Here is a 24,142-nt window from a genome sequence, read left to right as displayed (position 1 = left end):
ACTGTTCTGTATTAGATCCCATCAAAGTGAGTAAATGCCAAGATACACTTTCAAAACGCAACCCTTTTCAAAAGATGGCATTTACTTTAAGACTTGATTCATTCAAATAGCCAAAAAAACACATTTTTAAAAACTTTCCCACTTAGAACTGGCACGTTCATGCAGTAAGGTTGAATGAAGTTTTCAAAGGATTCCTATTCTTGTGAACATGGTATCCGTTGCACACCTCGTGGGAGCTAATTTGGCACAAAGTTGATGTGGATTCAAGAATGAAGTCATTCAGTTTTGGTCATCAAAGATCATGGTTAGTGTGATCTCCCAGAACACATTATGAAAAGATTTCACACAAATATCTAAGAGGACAAAACTGTAACGTTTAAAAGATCAAAATTTAGCTGCAACATCAATTTAGCTGCAACATCAAAAATATTTGGCACAAACATTTGTTGGCCGATCATCTGAACAGAGGTATTTCACAACGACTGCAAAGCTCTTTTACTATTTGTGTGAAGATGTTGGCGAAGAACATCTACATGCACTACATGTCTAACTTCATGGCTACAGTTTTAATCCCATAGCATCAGCTTGTTTTGACATTTCAAAAGTTTTCACCACGTATATAAAATAAGTTGGACATGGAAGCACACTTCAACTGACTCGCTGGCCAAAATACTCAATAACCCACAAAACGGCTATCAACAACTTTCCCTTCAACTACTTCTCATCTGTTATTTCTAATGGAAACACTTAAACTGTGTTGAATTTCATTCCCATTGCAACGAGCTGACAGTTAAATTTTCACGCTACAGTCATGAAAAGGAAAGCAGCGATTAGAGACCGCAAACAAATTATCGCATGTGTGTTGAATTTGCGATCTTTCTGCCTCTGAAACAGTTGCTTCCAGGACATCGTTCAGGTTTGTGACCACTTGCAGTCATCTGCATCTACCTTGACTGTTGCATCAAGGTGACAATAAAACAGCAATCAATTTGCAACCGAATGGGGTCAAGTTGCAATTTCAAGCAGTCTTGTGATAATGTGGAAATTGTCTGAGAGTGATTGGAGTCAGATTGTGGCTGTTTGGAGACAGGTTGCCTTCTTCCAGGCATTGCAAACTTTGCTGTAAAAACTCACCTGATGCAAAAAAACCCCCACAATTTTTCCTAGTTGCAAGGAGGATGCCACTCTATTTTTACTGTAGTGTGACTCAGCCAGGTGATCCCAGAAGGAAAAATAGAGTGGTTTACATAATATTTTCTAACATAAACACAAATGAAATCAGGAAGCACAAAAAACAAAATAACTATCTCCAGTCGCACCGACTGAAGTTGTGTCCTGAACATACTGTCAAACTAGCATAAACCTCTCGGAGCTCAGGTTGCTCCAAGAGTCTTCGTCATGTTTTAAATAACAAACACAATAGTTTTGCCCTCTTTAAAAAAAAAAAAACTTGCACCACAAAATTGTCAAAATTATATATCATTCATTCAGCATCGTTACTTTTTCATCACTTAATATATATATATGAGCACTGACCTGACTGTGCCTGGACTCGCCGTATTTGCCATTGAGGTTAGCCCGGTGGCAGTTCTTGTACCACCAGGCTCCTTTGTATGACAACGCACAGTTAGTGACAGCGATGTCATTGTCTCTGTCTTTTGTCGAGAAGGGCCGACCCTGGTGGTAGCTCAAAGAGTCACCTGGGATCACAACAGAGGGAGAGAGCGGTAGAGAGCTTATAATATTAGTACTGCTTCCTGGGAAACACTGAACTTCTGTGAATAACAGCGGGACGTAAATGAGCCAATAAAAGCAGGAAGGTGACAGGGAGATGTAAGAGGAAAAAAGTCCAGACTTCAGGCTCTTTGAGTTTATCTTGACAGAGTGAGAATTACAATCATAAACATAAGGGCATCATGGGTAATTGTGGTATATTGTCACACTAACAGACTGAGTGGACAGGAATGGAAATGTGGAGGAGTGCTGAGGCAGGTTTACAATGACAAAAAATGGCAGAGGCATAGGGACAATTCTGACATAAAATGAGGGTCATATAGCAAAAACTGACAGCGCTGAATGTCACCACTGGCTATTTTGGGGCATATATATATAAATATATATATATAATACATATAAATTACCAGCTGTGCCATTGTATTCTCCTATCCTGAGCTTGTAGAGATTTCTTGCATCTCCAATGGAGAACTTGTCATAATTAGCGTAGACTGACTCCTGTCCGTCCCTCATGTCAATCCTCAGCTCATAACGTCCCTGAGCGGCAGTCTTCTGGATGTTGTCTAGACCTGCAGAGAAATGTGCAATTTTAGATTCAAACTGAGTTATATTTCCTGTCTGAATTACCCCAACATTCGATCACCAAAAAAAAAAAAAAAAGATTTTCAGGTTTAATCAGACTTTCCTGTAACAGGAAGTCTACATTGAAACATCACCAAGATGTGCAAGCATAGGCAAAAATGAGCAGTAGCAGATTTAAATGAAGACTGTGCTGCCGAGATAAGGCAAAGCCCTTAAAAGAATTCACAGAACAATTTACAATTTGTTGTTTGCAAACGCCTAATCGCCCGTAGATGTTCTCATGTGACTGCTTTAACCACCTGTTACAATCTTCACCGGCCCGATGTCAAGCGTCTTCCTCAGTTGGCCTTGTGGCTCTACTGTATATGATTGGCAGTGTCGGCCAGTGGACACTGTCACCACCAGCCCTCCGGCAAATGCCAAGTTCGCGAGATATGCAGCTTTGCTCTTTATCTCAAAGGTAGCAGATACGGGGGGCTCGTTTGAGCCCCGACAGGCGATAAGGCCCCGCACTATCCTGAGCGATTGGAACTGCCTTCGCTATCAGATTACAACAAGCACCCATTTGGAAAAAGAGCCTCCTTCCCTGCTTAACCTCCAACAGGAACACACATGCACTTTTTCTGAACCCTTGGAACATTTTGAGCAGCAAATAAATAAAATAAAATCCCCAAGCCTTCGCTGATAAGAAGTAGGAAGTCAAAATCGGGGAAGAGCAGGGAAACTAAATCTGCTGTAATATGTCAATGGAAAGTAGATAAAATCTATGTTACAACCCAAAGGCACTTAGGGTGACAGGGGAAAAGCTATTGTTATAATAAAACTATGTTTAACACTCAGTCATCTCTAATATCCATAGCATATCACCGCATTATCAGCAATTAATCTGTCGCACATCGTTTTTCTTTTTTCTTCTTCCAACACTTTTATGGGATCAGACTGCTCTATTCCAAACTGCGGCAATTAAAAATGCATTGTGACACACTATTGCGCTCTTCTCCTATTATACTACCAACATTACCATCTCATCAAATTTTATTACCACTACATTTCTCTCACAATGAAGTAGAAACAAGGAATAGGGGGATTAAAGAAAAAGCGAGAGCAGGGGATAATGATCGCAAATCGCACACAGTCGCTGTGCGTTTCTCCCCATTATGACATCATCAAACTGACATTGGATTCGGGATAAGCCAGTTAAGGTCAGTGGGGGTGGGGAGAATAGATTGGCCTAGAGCTGCAATAAAAATGGCTGTTCTCAAGCTGTAACGGATAATAATGAAAGTTCAATTTCCATATTCTTTACTGCTGGCCCGTTAAGTGCTCCTTCTTTTCAGTTTGAGTGGATTTAGTATCAATGTTTATGGTTGGTATATTGCTATTCTGTGTGCAGAGGCAGTGATTAGCTAAATGTTCCCTGCAATGGCTCTCCAGGGCTACGACGGTGACCTAATCTCTTGAAAGAGGAGTGAAGGTCACCTACTCTGGAACTGCAGTGACCATCTGTAGGACGATAACCTTCACGTTTTTATGAGGATACACTTCTTTACACAGTGAAAAGTGAAATGAGAGCGACTACAGCGCCAGAATGAGACGCAACAGAAACATAGCAATTAGCTTAATTGATATGAACATAGCTCCCTGTAACATTTAGGAGTGCAGGGATATTCCGATCAGTGATTTGGGAGGAAGTAATGTCCATTTCTACTTGTTTATTTTGGCTAGCAACAGATGTCTATGTATAACACATAATATACTCCAAAAAATGCAACATTCGCTGTGTTGGGGCTTGATGAGGGCAGCGATTAAAACCAGCATTTCATTTCACAGTCAGCTTTGCGAAGCAGTGTAATTCCTGTCATCAGAGACTTTGCTCGTTCAGGAGAAACAAGTTGACACTGGGCCTTATGTAGAGTTTGATTGATTTTTACATGCATTTTAGGCAGTAAACACATTAAAAGACAATTAGTGTTATTGACCAGGGGGGCAACACTGCATATTGCAAGGAAACCCCGAGGATTTTGTTCTTAAATTAAGCATTCATTACAGTTATAAAAGTAGGCCTTACATCAGTTACACCACAAATTTCACCGACCCTAGAGTGATCATTTTCCTCTGCCTCCTCGGATCCTTTTCACACATAATATTTTCATAACACATTTCAAAAACCTGCAATATGTGTAGTGATGGCTGCACTCTGATCAGCAGTTTCATTTTCATAGTGCCCGTAGGTGGATACTGGATCATGCTGTCATGGTGTTACGACGGCAGCTGAAGAGCAGAAAGCCATCAGTAATGTTTCTGGTGATTCCTGTGCTAACGTTTTCCTGCTCACAATAATTTTAACCCGTGGATGAACAGAAAAAACTGGACTTAACTGGAATAAAAACTAACAGCGCTAATACAAAAACAAATATATGGAAGAATTTGTTCCAATCTTCTATTGTCCAATTTTAGTGGGCTATGTGAACTATAGCCTTGATTTCTCTGTCACGCACACGCATTGTGTGTTCAGAGATGCTTTTTTGCATACCTTAGTTGTAATGAGTGTTACTGAAATACTATACCATTCTATTTGGAACCATGCCACATTCAAGTACATCTCCTTTTTTCCCCATTCTGATGTTTGGTTTGAACTTCAGCGAGTCCTCTAGACCAGTGGTCCCCAACCTTTTTTGCGCCATGGACCGGTTTATGTCCGACAATATTTTCACGGACCGGGCTTTAAGGTGTCACGGATAAATACAACAAAATGAAACCAGTACCGGTACCAAAAAAAGAAGATTTATTCATAACACATGGGAAAAGACCCAGGGAAACCGAGTTAATGATAAAAACGATTAAAAAAATAACACTTAAAAACCAATAAAAACCCTGAAAACGATGAATTTCACACCCGAGCCTCGACTCTCGTGGCCCGGTACCAAACCCGGGGGTTGGGGACCACTGCTCTAGTCCATGTCTACATACCTAAATACACTGAATTGGTGACATGTAATAGGCTGATCAGATATTTGTGCTAATGAGCAGCTGAACAGAACCTAATAAAGTGTAAATACAGATTAAAAACTATAAAACTAAAATAAGTGTAATACACTAAAGAAATTAGTGTTCTGGTCTCAACATTTTGTGTTAAGAGCTGTAAAGCTTCTGTGTGCTGTGCTGTCAGCATATCTGTCTTGCTTTATGGGGCCGCTCTTGACGCTCCACACCCTGAGGTTACATTAAGCTCCTTTTGTGCACCGAGGACAAAGTTACAGTGCAGCCAGAAGAAATAGGATGGAATGGGGGAAAGTGTATCCTGGGAGGCACCTAGAAAGTAAAGGCAGACCCTAGAGATGAAGGTACCGTTCTACGGGGCCTGCTCAGAATTGGCGAGAGGGCAAATTATAGCTGATTCAGCTGTAGTGGAAACAGGTCAGATGAAATGTAGTCACTGAGCCAGATACGCTCAGGCATCTTTAGACTGTATTGTACTGACATGGCCATTAAAAATAATCTTTCAGATCTGTGCCAGGAAGCTTCTATGCGATGCCTTCAGGTGCTTCCATCAGAAAGAGAAAAAACATTCCTGTCACTTTATAGTTCACTATCCACACTCAATACTTAACAGTGTGCAAAGGAGAGGGATTTCTCTCTTTATTCTCTGTGTGTGTGTGTGTGTGCAGTATCATCCTACAAAAATATTTAATATTTTTATCAAAAGCTCTTTGCTTCTGGGAGTAATTTCCTCTCTTCTTTGTTGAAATACAAAAACAGATAAATTATTAATTCATACCAGCAGACAGCAATCCAACTTTTCCTGTTGAGATAAAGAGCTACCTTTGAACACGCTCTCTTGTGTGCATAACAGGAACAGCTGACAATATTATTTAATTCGGCTCAACAACAACTCAAAATAAATCTTTAAAAATAGCCAGCGTGAAACCCCCACCCCAAACAAATCTGATATACTCAATGAGAACTGTACACTCTTTTACTTTATTATATTATATTGTCAGCTCATGATGGGTTAGATTTAAAAAAAAAAAATCCCTTTATGCTTTTACCTATTACAGCGTGCTTAGTCACAAATGGATGCCGCAGCTATCTTGCATTATTATCCAAAATGTGTCAGCAAAGTAGCAGGCTTCCTTCTGGCGATAAAGCAATGCCGTAAAATTTCCCCGCCGTGTTATTTCTTTCTTTAATCAAAAAGTTCAAAAAAACATTCCACTCAAGGTCCTGATTCACTTGATGAAATATTCATGTAATATTTTTCCTTTAATCATCTGCACCAAAACAATAACACAAAAACTGGCCCATGAAGAAACATGAGTCATTTGCACATTTTTTAATGAATATAATTATTGTTTCATAATGAGATTTGGAGGGGGTAAAAGTATTCAGCCGTCCATCAAAGCAGTGAGGACGTTCTGTTGTTTTTGTCTTTGGATCAGAGTGACACTAAAAAAAACAATTACCAAGTCATTTCGGAGAGAAATGAGCTTTCAGAGATTCCAGTAATGAATCGGATAGACTTTGTGAAGTCAAGTGCTAAAAGACGAGATGAGCGGCGTGACTCTCTGTCTTTGCACAGACGTGAAAAATCTGACGAGAAGGGCTTTACAGCCTGCACAAAATATTGAAGACATCTTTCCTCTCCATAAAACAGATACATCAATTGAAACCAAGTGAAAGCTATGAACCTCTATTGATTGTACCTATTAAATCCACCTCAGTCATGGGGGACAGGGTGTTACAACCTTCAGAAAACTGCAGCAGAAATTGAACAAAATGGGTGGCAGGTTGCAGCTCAATATTGCCCATAAAATGCAGCTGAAATATATTGGGCAGGGTGACAGGCTGAAATACGCCGGTGGCAGACCTGACCTTACCTGTGAAATGTGCGATTCACCTACAAGTCAATCAGTGTCAGGTTTTTTTTCCAAGAAAAACAAATAAATGCAGATAATCTCACCCCTGCCACCTTAACCTCACTGAGTGATGCAACATATGTTTCTAGCCAAGCCCGCAGACTTTCAGAAACACAATATGTTTTTTTCTCTGTCTTGCATTGGACAACTAAACATAATGAGTGAACCTTTGCTTTGGAACCGCAGTTTATATAATCGTTATCTAGTGGGAGATTTACCAAGCCAGAACTCATCCTCCAGGTTTCCAAAGCCGACACGATAATCACTCCACTTCCTGGAAAAGTCCGTCAGGCCGTTCTGACGACGCTGGAATACCTGCAGAGCAATAAGGTTTATTGAAGCCGTTTGAACCACACTGCTCATAGGAATTTGTCTTGGTGTGTTCACATATAACAACACAAGACACATCTAACAAAACACTATGGAGGTTACAGATCAACCGATCAAAGTAGTACATCCTATACTCAGATTAGTACATAATTATACACTAGCTGTCTTTACACCCACTTACAATCCAGCCTCCTTCATCCGTGGTCATGTCACAGTACACCTGCACCCCCTGGCTGGGGTCTCTGTTGATGTAAATGGTGTAGACGCCGCTCAGAGTCTCTCCATTTAGCAGGTGTTGGGCGCAGTTCTGAGGTGTCGCAAATAGGCGACTCCCTGGAAAAAAAGGCGGAGGACCAGTGATGAGAAGTTAAAATTTGCTTGCTGTTCCCCATTTTGACTTAAAAATATTCAGCTTGTCAAAATGTTGCTCTATTACAGTATTTAGAAGCTTGTTACTTTAGATATTATATCAAAGGCATGCTTTTAAACATCATTTATTAAGTATTTTTTGCCTTAAGAAAATGAGCTCTCCCCTGACTCTAACTACCTCTAACAACTTGTGGCCATCATTTGATTGAATTTGTTGAAATATTGCAAAGGATGTGTTATGCAATGTAATTTGCTCTGCAACTATAGATCAACAGTTGTTCTCAAGACTTTGGAGGCAACACAGAGAATAACCAGAAACAACTGTTAGGCATTGAAGTAAAATTGGAATTTGTCACTTTTACAAGCCTTTTACAAACAGTTATCCAGTTAAAGGTAGTCTTGAGAGTTTGAAAAGAAGCCAACAGGACTCCAGTTAGAGTCATTCACACCTAGCTCCTATGCTGGGTAGTTAACAATTTGCTGTGTGAGCATGGTACGTTCCATCTGAACGTGCTATAACTTGTTTTTAAGTGCAAAAAAACAACCAATGGCTGTATTGCTGTAATGCTGGCTCTACCTTACCTTACAGGATTAACATCATCTACAAAAAAATCCAGTCTTTCTAGTCAAGTACTGGTCAAAAGGGAATATGACCAAAGTCTAGGGAAATCTAGGGCATGATTATCAGGGCATTACGTTCACTTACAAAGTATTTCTGTGTCTTATATTTTGAGTCCAGTAAATTTGCTGTCAGTTTCAATCTATTCAGAAACTGCTGATGCAGCAGGTTGCTACAACATGAACTTGGTGTTTTGAAATTGGATGTGGCAAGAGAGCGGCTGGGTCTGACTGTGAGAGCACACACTCATTGGCTAACAACCTAGCATAGGTCTCAGTTTTTTATTCAGTACAACCCAAAATGAGTACAACTTACTCATCAGGTAAGTGTTTACAGACGTTTAGTCAGAAAGCTGTTTTCTATAGCTCTGGATGTATTTCTGTCACCACAGGTGTCGCCACCTGGTGGCCAATAAAAAGAACAGGCATTTCTAAGTTGGCTTAACTTTTCAGACCATGGCACGATGTCTATCCTTTTTAATTGTCAGTGATATGTTTGTATGCCACAGATGTTGTGATTTATTCCTGCTGCTTTATGATGCTTCCTGACGCATCAGACATGCTGTCACACAATAAAAATTAAACCACATTATTCATACAGCCACCCTGCAGGTGCAGCCTAACAGTAATTCTCTCTTACTAAGCGATGGGGTAAGGATAGAAATTGTGCTCGACTTTGGGGAACTATTATTGTGCACGTCTGTTAGAGTAACTGTAATGCAAAATGCAGCGAAAAGTCTCAGGGGCCAAGAAAACTCTACACATTAGTATCGCTTTCCAAGCTTCAATTAAAGAATACAAATGCATTACATGTGCGTGTGATTGAATGAGTGCATTCTGTACCTGTAGTAAAGGTGGTAGAGACTACAGCGCTGGTGTCTAGTCCCCTCGCAGCCTGGAGCTTGACGGTGTACTCTGTAGTCTCAGCCAGTCCCTCCAGTCGAATCCATGTGTCCTCTGCATCGAGAATCAGCTCCTAGTGCACACACAGGACCAAATTCACTCGCGTAACGCATACTGTGTGAGGGAGGCGATGTCCGATAAAGAAACTACATTCTGTAAAAGTAATAATTTAATGTGCATTCAGTACAAACCTCAGGGTAAAAATAAAAATTCAGTTAGAAAACCCTCAAGTCACTGATAAAACTGTGAAATTAAATTCTGAGACCTTCAGATATTCGTTTTTAACACATGACAGCTGGACTTCGGGCCCAGTGGCCCATGGGGCGATCATGGCTCAAAGAGTTGGCAGTTCGTCTTGTAACCGGAAGGTTGCCGAATCCGAACTCGAACCCCGGCTCGGACAGTCTCGGTCGTTGTGTGCTTGGGCAAGACACTTCACCTGCCGCCTACTTGTGATGGCCAGAGGGGCCGATGGCGCGATATTGCAGCCTCGCTTCTGTCAGTCTGCCCCAGGGCAGCTGTGGCTACAACTGTAGCTTGCTTCCACCAGTGTGTGAATGTGAGAGTGAATGAATAGTGGAATTGTAAAGCGCTTTGAGGGCCCCGAAAAGCGCTATATCAATGCAATCCATTATATATTCTCATGCTAACAGAACCAATTGAGGAGTGTAGCAAAGAAATTAAAACTGCACATTAGGTGAAACCTAAATATTGTGCGAGTTACGGTAACACTTCCTTTGTTTTCACAGGTGAAAGTGCAAGAGAACATGCAAAAATTTAAAGAGCAGAGGAAGTGAGAAACAAGAGACGCTAAGGGCGGGGTGGGTGGGGGAAATGAAAGACTTTTATCAGACAGCTGCGCTGAGAAGCTGCAAAGCAATCAGGAAACAAGAATTTCTATTTTAAGGCGTGACACCACAGTGCAGTCGCTTCCAAGACGTTTGACCAATTTGTGAGCATACTTTGTGTGACACCAGTTGTGGCATGAATCCAATGGTACGAGGTTTGACCGATGAATACAAACTTGTGCGTCTGCGCGTCTGTGTGTGTGTGTGTGTGTGTGTGTGTGTGTGTGCATGTGTGTTACAGTCTGGCCTGAGTACACATTAAATATAAACAAGAAAAAATGAAATATTCAGCCGGTTTGGCCGGGGAAAAAAAAATCACACATTCTGAAGCAATGTGTCCATGTGAATTATGCAAGGAAGCAGCTGGTAAACGGTGTCTCTCAGTCTCAGAGGATCTGTCATTGTCCCGCTAGGTTTTCAGGGTCAAGATAAGATTTTTATTGCAAGTGAGCCGCCCCGTCTTATCAAGGCTAATATATACCTACGCGCGCTTGCTATCGATTGTGTATGTGTAGCCGAATGGTTGGATGTTGTCCTTGTGTAAGATCTTTATCGTTCCAGGCATGACCATTACTGATACATGTATTTATACATGTATAAACTGTTCTGTTAATGTTCATCAGATAAGAAATTAATCTCAAAGCTACTTTGTGTAAATTATAAGAGCCCATTATCTCGCTAAGAGGAGAAGCTGATTGAACAGCTTTAAGGCTCACCACTATGTGGTTAGATTACTGCTGAGGTAAGACCGAAGCGAGAACGAGCCACACCCTAAAGCAGAGTCTGAAAGAGAAAAAATCTTAAAAGCACTTCAGTCTATTGCTGTTCCTTTTATGGGTTGAATGACTCATGTGTTGTTCAATACCCTAAATTCATGATGCTATGAGCAATTATAGCAGTGCACAAAGAATGAATAAATAAATAATAACATCTGAATAAATGATAAAAGACAGGGTTCGCACAGGTGCTGAAATACTTGAGAATGCTTGAATTTTAATATGGTGTTTTCAAGGCTTTAAAAGAGCTTGGATTTTGAATAAAGCAACTGAAACTTCGCTGCCATATCTGCCTAAATAGATTGCTTTTTAGATAAAGCAAATAAGCCCGTGGAAGGATAATTGCTTTTGCCTTTTACAACAAACACAGACAATGCTCGAGTCTCACTTGCCACTCTAATCTCTTTGTGCGTGGCGTCAAATGTGATCTGCCGGTGTTTTTGGATGCGCGTCCTGTGATGCAAAATGAGCAGGAGATGACAACATGTCAGGATGTTGCCGTTTAACTTAGTGAGGGCTTAAAAATAACAACCACAAATCGTGGTCGAAAAGAGGAGCAGATACTCAAAAGTCTGCAATAAGAGCACGCGGCCTTTCACAGTAAGAGAGTTTGCGTTGTATAAGATGAACCTCAAGTTTTTATTTATTTCTTTTTATTATTCAGTTTGCTAAATTATACATTTCTCAAATCTGTATCCCACACAGCGCTCATCAGGCTCCTGAGGATGAAATGGACTGTGATGTTCATCAGCAGAGAGTCAGTCTCCAGTGAAATTCCTAAAGCTTTTATTTTTTTTAGCTATAAACTCTTCACACTTCACTCACTCAGCTCTAGACTAATCTGATCTTTCTCACATTGCTAACTCGGTCAAGTCTCTGAACTCTTTCCAGTCATTAACATCTGGAAAAACACCCAGGACATTGTTGCCTGATGTCTGATGAAACAGATGTACATATATAGCTTTTGTGTGTGTATATTGACCTATATTGATTTTTCCTCATATCACGTGGCATTACACCAGCAGTTGTACTATAAAACCCCAGAGAGGTATACCTGAAATCATGCATCAGCTCCACATTCCTCCACACAACCGCTCCCAAAGTATGGAAATGCAATTTTTCAGCTTATTTACATAAATATGCACATATATCATTTATACCAGCTGTGTGGGGCTGGAAAAGCTTAATTTTGCACATTGCACATTGAAATGTGTCTGAAATCATCTTCAAAAGATTATAGAAACCCTCAGTTTGCCTATAAAATGAAAACAATTTCTAAATCTGTTAGCTTATTTTTTTCTATTACACAATAAAAAATGCTACAAGGCATACTTTGTAAAAAAAAAAAATGTCAAAGTGACCTGTAAATAGCTTTCTTTTCCTCTCTGTCTCTGACAGAGTGTATCAGTGCCCATTTATTTGGAGTTATAATGAAGTGTAAGAACAACCAAGATACAAAATGAGTGAAGTCACAGCTGGAAATTTTAAGCAGCTTATGTGTCAGTTTTTAAAGATAGGAACATTTCTCCATCTCTCCTCCAGAACACTAAGAGGAGTGTTTAGCTTGTTCAGGTAGCAGCTTTTTGGTTTAGTGCTGACCATTGCTCACTTTTTGCAAAAGCATCGTCTGCAGCAGGTCATGCCATCTGTCGCTAATTAACATAAATACTTCAGCACCTTGATGGCACTTTATTATCATCATTATCATCATCATTATTATTATTAATAAACAAAATTAAACTATGGCCAGTATGGATTTTTGAGATCGCTGCTGAAATGCCCTCTTTCCACTTGACTACATTCCAAGCGCTTAGAGAGTGTGGCATATATATATATGTGTAATCAACATTTAGGTAAGTAAATCTTAATTGCATATTTTTTTAAATCCAGTAAGAAGTTCACCAGGATGAGCTGACCATATGAAGCAGGATGGGCCCATGCTTTTTTCTGTTGTTTACTCCAAATAGTTTACCTGCTATCTGAACGTCCCAGCAAAAATCAAGACTCATGCAGACAGCCAAAGTTTTTGTAATCTGTCCAAATGTCTAATTTCTGTGAGCTTACATGAACCGTAGCGTCAGATTCGCGTTCTGAGCAGACAGGAGTGTCACCAACTTCAGCTTTAACCCACCTCCCTTAAGGTTTAATGTGTTGAGTGTTCAGCGATGATCTTCTGCGGTTTCCCCCATTTCCAATTCCCAGTTTGAACTTTAGGGTCACCTCGACTATGTTTACATGCCTTAAATCAGGGATATCAAATATAAGGCTTGGGGGCCAGAAGTGGCCCACTGGACGGCTCTGGAAAATGTGAAGGAGTCATTTACTTTTAACTGTATTTTCATACGTTTTACAGCTTTTCCTACTGATAACGATTCCTGTTATTACTAGAAAAGTAATTAAGTAATAGACAAACAATTACATGAGACAAAGTTCCTGTTTTTCCACTATCTGTCTTCAAATGTATGTTTGTATGTATTTTTTACAGTGTGTTCACAGAAAAAAATAAGATTTTCTCTAAATTAACAAAAACTTTTTATTTTAATTATGGGACAGTCTGGACAACAAACTGACACACCTTTTTCCTGTAATTTACACATTTATTATGTAGTTTCACTGGTTCGGCCCACAGTGTAAAATGACATCCCAACCTTGTGATTGGCTTATTATATGCATTATAAAGTAGTCGAACTTGTGTAGCTAATAAAGTGGCTGCTGGGTGTACCCAGAGAGAGCAAAAGTAAATAATATAACAGTATATATTTAACTTATATTACTAATGCAAATTAAAGCAAAGTGTTAAAACTAGTACATGAAATGTTGATTCTGTGTTTGAAAACAAACCATTACTGTGGGAAAAAGGACAGAAACACAGAGAACAGGGTCAGCAGAGAGATCCTTGATCTAAGAAAGATCTTTGCTTGTGTAAAATCTCATAAAAGAGCTCATCTCAAGAGTCAGACTGCATTCTTTGTGCATGAGTGACACCCGATGGACAACCGCACAGCAGTGCCACACTTGCAAGGTCAGTTTGTGTGTGTGTGTGTCTGTGTTTGTCTGAGAGAGCAAGGCCTGTGGTAGGTCATCATTACATTACATCAGTATGGATCTTTGTGCTTGTTTTGACCACATGGCTCTCACTAATGTGCTTTATTACCGTTACTGAGCCACATCAAAACATTTAATCAAAATAAACAACGTCTCTACCGAGGCACATTATAATCATATCTCTATTTGACAGGCAATTTCACTGTGTGAGTGTGTCTGTCCCTGAATGCGTGACCGCTCCCCAACAAGGGGCTTTACCTGATTGAAAGATAAAATTAGAACTTTAAAGGGATTATCATGAAGTTGTGATTCTGCATTAATATTCTGTCCTGATCACTGCTTAACTTGGTGTATTAATTTCACTAAATTTGCCAAACTGAGGTTTCAACACGTCTGACATGAATTATCATCTTTCCGTTGCATTTGATGTTGATTTCACCTGAGCAATTAACATCCAATCATCCTCCACGGCATGTATATAACTCTTGAGGAGGATCATTCGGTTCTGTTGTTTGTTTGGTTATTCATTTTTAATAACCTTACAAAAGAAACAGGGTTCATTGTTGGGGCAATGATGGCATGAATTTTGGCCACAAATGCAGTTTAACTGGCTGGTATTTCAATAGGAGCAGTGAAAATAGTCACATCTTCATCTATGACATCAGTAAATATCGTCAAAATTTGTTGTTGACAGTTTACAATCGATGACAGCGATGCTCGTGCATTTATCATTATCTAGGACACGATACGAGACTGTGTCTGCAAGAACTGCCCGCTGACAAATACAACGAGAGGGAGATATTACCAGGCTGGATGCTTGACCCCTACGGGGAGGGGGTCCGATGGCTGTGCTGTGCTGTGATCTGTTTGATGAGAGTCTCTGCTGGCTGCTCTTCTCTGTCTGCGTGCTATCTGTTTCACTGTGGGCGTGTAGCTGCAGGCTACAGAGGACATCTATCAAAATGTATGTGTATGCGTGCATATGATTTTAAGTGTACACCAAGTTATAGTGTATGTTCCAATTAATGAGGTGTAGCTTGCAACGCATGCACACCTACATGAAATGAACACCAGACTCACACCTATGTCTTGGAAAACTGCAGCTGTGTATTCCGTGGTTGGATGAGATCTCAGATTTGATTGAATCCAAGCGATGCCACTATTCACTCCACTAATTCTTTAAATTTCAAATAGCTCTTTGCTGTTAAGCCAGTGTTCAAAAATCTCTGTTATACAAGTATACATGTCATACATTTTATTGTAATATTTCATTTCATTTCGAAACGAAAGGAGGAACCACAGGGAAAAAAGGTCAAAATATACCACATTAGTATAAACACTAAAATAGAAAGTGCGTGAGAGCGGGAGTGCTGGGTGGATGTCTTTAGCTTTATTTGGTTTAAAAGATGATAGTATTTAATGAGGGGAGAAAAAAATAAGGAAAATAGGAAAATAAAAAAAGAAAATAAGATGAATACATACATTAGGAATACCAGCAAGTAATATGGACAATAAAGGAAGTGACTGGGCAAGGAACTGGGAAAATCTTTGTCCTGTGTGTGGATACTGGGAATAATACTCCTTCATGTGAAGCCTCTGGCTTTACTGTTACAAGTAGTTCTCTTGTTTTGTTTCCAGGCTAAAAACTCTCCAAACAAACAACGTTTTAGTCAAATCAACAACTTATCATTTTTTCACATTCAGTTACCAACTGAAGCTGCAGCAGGTTCATGGTTCGACGTGGGGTTTACTTTGAATCAGTAAGTGGACCAGCCCCTTCCATCCGATATCTGATGGAACCGAGACTGTGACAAGATCGGATAGACTCGCCTTTTAGACACTGCTCGTCGTTTCATTTAAATAGGTTGCAAATATCAGAATACAGGTTAAGGAACCAGCACTACCAGTGGAGCTCAGGTTTAGGGGGTAGAGTTGAGGCGAGCAGGTTATGCCACTTACTTTACGGCTGCCGTCGGGTGTCTTGTAGGTGAGCATGTAGTTGTCTATTTCTGCAATGGGCGGCTGCCATGAAATGAGAGCACTGCGGTGATTCACTTCGCTGGCTGTCAGGTTCACGGGTGCATCCATGGCTATCAGAAACAGAGAAAACACATTACTTTGACACTCGTGAAGAAGGTTTGCAAGACATTTAGGTGACGGTGAAAAGACTTCTACTGGTGCTGATACTGCACATAATAATGCTGTTCTTAACCCTATAATGCCCTTTGTATCATATTTGAGTTTCTGAGACCTCTATCTCAGCAACATGATCAATACTTGCCATAATTTCAAAATGTTACAGACAAAACTCTTTTTTGTAAATATAAAATTAACATTGTTTTCAACATAAAGTTGCCAAAAATGCCCAATGTATCAAATGTGATACAAAAAATATATAATAAATACATAATACAAATATATGATACACAACATGATATAGCAAAAAAAATGTGGATTTTGTTATAAGGGTTAATAAACATCTCAGTTCCAAAAAATCATAGTTTTCTGGCTATTTTTTGACGGGTTGAGTCTTACCGAGTAAATACCCACTGAGATCTTGATTTATTACTCAAGACTGTTATTAAAATGTTCACTACCTTTATATTTTATTGGTCCAGTAGTGATATGGCACACTGGTGTCTAGTGCATTGTGCAAGTGCCACTCCTGCAGTTTGAGGAACTTGAGCAAAGCTAGAAGATGCAGATGGGTACAAAAAATGACATCTCTGAAGCTCATCTCTTTGTTTGGATAAAACAACAGCCTGCGCTGCCTGATCAGGTTTTCTCTTTATGGACAGAACAAGCAGTAGATGAAGAAACGTGGCAGTGATCCAGCCTTCTAATAAAACCTCAGAAGCTCAGATGAAAGAGTCTCAAGTGTTAAGATATAAATTGCATTCATGCCAGTACTGCTGAAGGCCATCTTGAAAGGGTTTAATTATTTAGATTTTTCTGCCACTTAACCACAAGTGCAGCGCTGCTGATCTCCATGAAGATTTAAAGGACGAGGCTGCCATTACCACATATCTCTTAGTGTTAACAAAATGATGAGATCATGCACAGTAATTTGTTTTAGTCCATACATCAGTATTTCATATGTTATTTCGAAAAAAATGTTACTCAGACAGGAGTCAATATTTACTGTGCTGTATGAAGGAATGTGTCATCCGCTTAATTTGTGTGACTCATTTAGTCTTTTTTTTTCTCAAAAGAATGAAAGTCTATGATACAGCTTTTTAGTACTTACACTACGAGCCCATAAAATGTTTCTGTACTCTAAGCATTTAAGAGATGCCAATTTTATTATAAAGGCCCCTATTGTGCTCGTCAGTCAGATTCTGTTGCTTTTGTAATTGTGAATTTGTATATCTATGGTGCGAGATGACATCATTAATTTATTCATCTTGGACAAAAAGGCTCATAGGGAACACACCATCCCCGACATCCAGCTTTTCAAATTTTCTTATCACATTCATAACATATAACACACAAAATCTCTCTGTCTGTCCATCTGTGAACTCTGACACAGTCAGGAGACGAGCAAGCAAACCTGAGCCACAGCTACACCTTTTCCACATCACATATTATCATTGTAAATGACCATTAGCTTGCTTCAAAGCAACTTTTACAGATGGAAGCAGTGAGTCTGATAAATGAAAGGTGTGCTCTTTCTTTAGTGGTTGTTAAATTCTATTGTATGTTTTATATCTGCCTACGGAGAATTGATCTGAATCACAGAATGACACAGTCCTGAGCTGCCTACAGACTGCAAACACGCTACGATAGCAGAACTCTAATTTCCTTTTTACCTTTCATAGTATCTGTGATATTGAACCCTTGGTACGACGACCAACATATGTGTTATTCATTTGTTTTATGTAAATGTTGCAAAGATCTAAAAAATACTGAAACATAGTGTTTGATGTAATTTCTAAACCGAACACCTGCCAATGGGCTAAAATGAGCCATTTTTTATGGCTTATGCATCTACAGCATCATATAAAAATCCTTGTAAGATCTCATTTATGGCCACAAAACCTGAATTATGCATTGTATATTTCCGAAAGCACCTAACAATGGACTAAAACCACAGACTAAACAATACTGTAGCATCGACATGTTCAAGTGAGTCCAGTGTGTCCACCTTAATGCTTTAAGACCAGTGATGATTTTGGCATCTTACAACTAAATTTATAGCCATAAGCTAATAGAATAAACAAAAAAATTCAAAGCACACCTCACCATCTCTACCTTCTAAGAAATTAACAACAGAAAAGAAAAGAGGAGGTACTTGTACACTTTAAATGTACTCCAGGAGGTGTGTACTCTAAAATCTCCACATCAGCACTCCTGATTCCCTTTAGGGCTGGCTAAAAAAAACAGCAAGATATTTTTCCATGTTTAGTCACTGCATATCACAGCCTCAAAAAGCATTCAAACCCTTGATCAGCAAGCCCACCCAAGTTTTACCGCACATTACATTACATCATCCAAGAATATTCTGGGTCCCTGCACGGTTTTAAACAAGGCCTGATTACAGTGCCTTTGTTGCTACTTTAACCACATCACAAGAAGACTCACCTCAGTTTCCAAACCTTACATCACTCTTTTTAAGCCAATATCTGATCTTCTGACATGTCGCGGAAGCACCGACATGCTCCAACCTTATTTTAGTGCATAATATAAAATAGATGACCCTCTATTTGGAAAATCGGTTTCTTGGAGTTACATCATGACTCTGGGGCACATCGTCAGACACTCACGCAACAGCGCTCAGTGTTAGGGAGGACTGAAACAAATGAAGTGCTGAGCTTTGTGCGCTCAGCAGTTCAATGTCACCTCTGTGAATAAGAAATAAAGATATCCTCTACATGGCCGTCTCTTCTTCCGATTCCCTCTGTCTGATTTCCTTGCTTTTGATAGCCACCCCCACCCCCCTTTTTTTCTCTTCTATTTGTCCTCTGTAGGGAAACTAACATGAATTTTTAGGACTCCAAGGATTAGAAGAGCTGGGGAGTTAACTCTGAGCTCAACATCAAGCCCCAAAACTGAACCCAGACTTCATAAAACTTTGCAAATACAAAGAAAATCCTCAGCACCAGCTTCCCCGCACACTTGTCAGTTAAATCCTTTTGTGTGTACACATGTGGAAAGATCAATGACAGCTCGGTAATTAACTCCGTGTACCTGAGCTGATAACCTCCAGAGAGATGCAGGGTGCCTTCTCTCACAGAAGGTGATAGGCAGACTCACGCTGACAGGGGGATGTTTTAGGGTGAGAGGAGTGAGTCGTCTGCTTTAAGACAGAAGAGGCACTTTGCAGAAGTCCAGGGTGACGTGGCAACCTCCTCTCATTGCATTAAGTTTATTGACCTCCTCTGCATTTTATGTCTGCTTTTCCTCCTTGTCCCTTTGTCTGTTTTCTCCCACGTCCAAATCAACCAGGGGCCTTCCACTTTCCTTATCTCCATTAGCGCTTATGTTTCACTCTTCTTCTCGTTTTCCCATCCTTTGCCCACCTCCTCTTGTCCTCCTTATCTGACAGGCTGTCACTCTCTTTCAGCGTGCTGCAGAAAGAATGGAGTTTACCTATTCTTCTTTTCATTCCCCCATTCTGATGAACACTGCGGCTGGATTATAGCTGCGTAGGAGACAGGTGAGAGCGGAGCTTCTGATTCATAGAAATATAACAACCATCATTTAGCTTGTCTTTATTCTCCCCTTTCTCTTCCGTCTCCAGCCAAATCTGTCCCCTTGTCTCTCTCTCTTTCAGGCTCTCCCTCCAATTAAACCTTTGCATGGAGTGCGGCCGAGCAGGTGTTTCACAGTTCCTGGCAGCTCTGGCGCTCTATCTTTGGATGACGAGGTTTGAACAATGGGATTGGGATGAATAGGTTTGGCTACATCTAATGACTCATTAACACATGTTGTAAACAATTCCAGAGGAGGAAAAAAAATAAGCACACAGAGCGGCAGATGGGAAGGGCAGCATGGGCACCAGCAATTTGTTGCAATGAGACAAGAGGGAGGAAGTTACTCTTCTTTTTTTGAGTGGATATCACATCCCTGTGCCAGTTTACGAGTGAGTGATGGTGTCTGGATGATGTATAGGCCATTCATTTGTGTTTATAAAGTCAAATGTAAGCAAATGCTTCTTGGATAAAACTCACAGATGGAGCGATGATCGCCAAGACAACACTGTGTTATTATCTTTTAAAGTCCAACTGTCTACTCCGGTATACATATGTGCCCGGTCAGTCACTTTTTTCTCCGTTTCCCTTTGGAGAACAAAAACATCTGGAAATAAAATAAATGTGTATGTCATATCTTGTGTTTTCACAATTGCGCACACCCCAGATTTGCCTTCGTATGCAAATCAGTCACACTGAGCCAGACAGCAACCTGCTGCACAACACAAGGACTAAACACCTTGAATAACTAATGTTAGCTTTTCTGCTCAAGTCTTTTTCTTATCCAACTATTAAACAAGAACACACGTGTGGCTTCTTTAAGGATATAAACTGAAACAAACATCTTATGGCAAAAAGTGCTCCATTAAAGTCAGTTTGCAGGATGTATTGCCAATTAGCTGGTCAGTTGGTGGAACTTGAAAAGTAAACAAACTTGCAAAATTCACTAGATGTGAGTATTTTGTGTCCTACGGTGGAGCAAAGACACTCGGAAAGTCTGCAGGCTGCTGTCAATCAAACACATCCATTCCCTCTAACCAGCCAAGATAAAAAGCAGCATTTCGGTCTGTTAACAAATCATTTATGATGCACGGACAATATTTAAAGGACAAGAAAAGGATGTCTTGACGGCTTTAGTGCATATTATTAGATATTATACTAAAAACACAATATACGATATATACGATGTTCTATTTTCCCATAAAACATTTAACAGTGCAGGCTTTTGAGGAAGCAAGACGATAAAACTGTCAAAAATGCATCATTTGCCTGAAGAATAAAGATTACGGTTGTGTAATAGCGGCACTCGGTGAAGAACTACAGTATAAACCAGAGCTGCCTGCAGCAAGGATTGCTGCTGCTTGAGAAACGTGCCAAGCTCTTCTCAGCTAGCGGGTTCAGACACATCTGAGAGAAAAGTCCCGGTGCTGCAACCTACAGGCTTATGCGGCCACCTTCAGCAAAATCCCTTATTTTCTAGCCTTTTAGCTTAAATATCTGCCTGTGGGGAGCCAAAACTGCCTCTTCTGACAACAAAAAACTTTCATCTGTGGTTAACAGGCTTGGGGAATCCAAAAAGTACTGTGCTACCACCCGAAAAAAAAAAAAAAATGATTAAATAAATATTAACTGTGGATGAGCTTCATCTCTTTTCCCACACTTCTGTCTGTGCTGTGCTCAGCAGGCATAGAAGAAAAGTGAAAACCTGACATCTAGAACTTTTACTGACCTTTTGGACATGTATATGTGTTTGTATCAGTTAGACAGGAACTGCACCTTCTATTTGAACCTTTATGGATTCATTCTTAGTTTAAAAGAACCTGTTAACTTATTTAATTCCACGCTAATCTATATATCTATGAGTGCAACGTGAGAGTACCTTTACAAATTTAACAGTATGATCTTTCTGTGTAAAACATTTTAGTCAGCAGTATTTGTGCTCTAGACAAAACCTACTCACAGGCTTACTGCATAAAAAATACACAGAGCAGTAATTCTCAACCCTGTGATCAAGTAGACAGACACAAGAACAAAGTATTCAAAACAAAAGAAAAAAGCTGAAAAAAAGATAACGGGAGTAGGCAGGGTGGCACAGCAATAGATCCAAAGCCGGAGTAGCTGACCAAAACAATCAAGGGTCTCATCTTTTCTCCCAGCTCATTCGCAACTTGACATTTTCGGCTGGAGTGCAACAGCGCGAGAATGCAAGCTGTGAGAGAGGAACAGAACCGCGCTTTAAGGTTTCAATTAGGAAGTTTAATTAACAACACTGGAAGAGCTCTTTGAAGCTGAGGTTGACTGAGGCTCCCCCTGCTGAGACATGTCATCATCAGTCCTGGAAGGCAGAAGACTTAATTGTTGTGCGTTTGAGAGCTCACAGGGCCACACAGCACACAGCTGTATGAAGAGAGCCTACTGTATACAGTACGTGTGCACTGGGGGGCCGACACTGTCAAAAACTCAAATTGATTTTATTCCCTTTGTGAATTCGGGCAAAACTCAAGAGAAAAAGCAGTGGATATATAAGTGGACAGAACAGAAATACAGTAGAAAAGAGAAGGAAGAAACCTATTTTCTCATCTACAAATTTAACAGAATTCAGCTTTGCTAATTTCTGTGGCTTTATGCTCTTTTAATGTAGGACAGAATGGATCAAATACATTTCTGAATGAATACACCGAGTCCTCTGCAAATGTCTTTTCCTCTTTTCTGTCTTCCCCACCTGTGAATATTTCCTCCAAATTGGCACAGCGAGAATACATTTAGTCTGTTCCACTCAGAGAAGGACACCAACAAAGGGAAGCACCCGACCGTTTTCTTAATCCAATAAGACAAGACATTCAAAACAAAACAAAATCCTTGTCCTCTTCGCTCACTCCGTGGCGTTGCCTGGATCACAGCAATTTCCCAGCTTCTATTATATAAGGGATTCTAACCGGGGCAGGAGCGTGCGTTTCCACCCTTCTTGTTTTGTTTTCTCGAGAAGCAGAGGTACGTGATGCACAAGCAGAGCTTCTGTTTCAAAATTAGAAGCACCTTAAACTGCCAAGAACATTTGTTTATGTATGAGTTACTATATGCATACGCTGCATTGACATGGATGCAGGCACACCTAATTTTCCTGAGCCCACATATATGTTTTGAAGTGTCTGGAGCCTTGCTCTCATACATTGTCAGAGCTTGTTTCCATTTCCAGTAGTTCGTATCTGCTGCAGTGCAGGACAGGCATCTCTGGTGCTCATATCCCATAGGGGATGTGAACTCCTCTGCTGACTATTTTTTTAATTTTTTTTTTCCCCTGGAAGAAAAATCTAAGTTTACAGAGCTGCAACTCAGCTAAACTAGAACAATTCCTTCACCCCTAACTTTCCTTTCAGTGGAGCAGGCGACAAACGTGAATTTACTGTGGGGGACAGGTGGAGATGGAGCAGGGATGAGTTTAATCCTCATCACATAATGACTGTTTCACCACGTCTAACTGTCAGGCAGAATACAGACTCTCTGCAGCAGGTTTGAAAAAGAATCAAAGCTATTTAAATCAGTATCAGAATACATTATTAATCCCTGAGGAAATTATGTAATAAAGGTGTACATACACCTGACAGGCACTGTGAAACAATCCATCACAATATTAAGTATGCTTGAAATTCTTGCTGTTAGTCTTTTTGTTCCAAACTTTGATGCATGCATGCAAAAAACCTGTCATGATAGATTTGGTAGCCCTTTACAAGAGTGGTACAAAGTGGGTAATACCATTGTAAGAAATAGGTAGCTTCATGGTAACATCCGCATAAGTAAGTCAATAACTTTGGTTATTTGTCAGGATTTAGTGCGCAGAATATGAATAAGGCAAGAAAAACATACTGCAGTAAATATTGAATTATTTAAACATTACAGCTACTTATTGTTAAATCATATTTCTCAAGTTGGAGCAGATTTGTGTTTGCAATGAATGGGGGTGGGTGGATGGGATATCAAAGCAGCAGATGGTGCAGATAAAGTTTAATGTTATAATCCTGATACAAAGGAGCAGATTTTAGGGTAAACATATCACGAGGGCTGTAAAAAGACAGAATTCCCTCTTTTCAATATTGTTTTTGTGTTGCTTGTTCACCCATTGAGCTTCTGCAGCTAGTGTGACTTTGATACACAGGTGAGTTTGCCAGCCAGCATTGCCTTCATCCAACAGCAGTGATCTTGGAGCCCTAAAAGGCAAGCATGCAGTGAGCTGTATAAACAACACTGATGACTTCTTGCACCTGTCAGCTGGTAGTTTCTCCCCCTCTTACCTTCCACTGTGTTCGAGCTCTTAAATGTCTACAGAATTCCTT

The 24,142-nt window shown here is 40.1% G+C and overlaps 1 protein-coding gene across 4 annotated transcripts in view; it reads right to left on the bottom strand.

Moving 5' to 3' along the window:
* The window catches only part of tnr (tenascin R (restrictin, janusin)), a 217,558-nt gene that overhangs the window by 3,500 nt on the left and 189,916 nt on the right, over nucleotides 1–24,142 (bottom strand). For all 4 annotated transcript variants that reach the window (XM_085141727.1, XM_085141728.1, XM_085141730.1 and 1 more), the window contains 6 exons: nucleotides 16,081–16,211; nucleotides 9,393–9,525; nucleotides 7,744–7,895; nucleotides 7,451–7,547; nucleotides 2,142–2,303; nucleotides 1,537–1,700 (listed from right to left, as the gene is read on the bottom strand). In XM_085141727.1, coding sequence (XP_084997853.1) covers nucleotides 1,537–1,700; nucleotides 2,142–2,303; nucleotides 7,451–7,547; nucleotides 7,744–7,895; nucleotides 9,393–9,525; nucleotides 16,081–16,211 — 839 coding nt within the window. The remainder of the gene's footprint in view (nucleotides 1–1,536; nucleotides 1,701–2,141; nucleotides 2,304–7,450; nucleotides 7,548–7,743; nucleotides 7,896–9,392; nucleotides 9,526–16,080; nucleotides 16,212–24,142) is intronic.

This window comes from Neolamprologus multifasciatus, chromosome 18 (genome assembly GCF_963576455.1).
Source record: "Neolamprologus multifasciatus chromosome 18, fNeoMul1.2, whole genome shotgun sequence".
Classification (NCBI taxonomy): domain Eukaryota; kingdom Metazoa; phylum Chordata; class Actinopteri; order Cichliformes; family Cichlidae; genus Neolamprologus; species Neolamprologus multifasciatus.
This window is presented reverse-complemented; position numbering and strand designations above follow the sequence as displayed.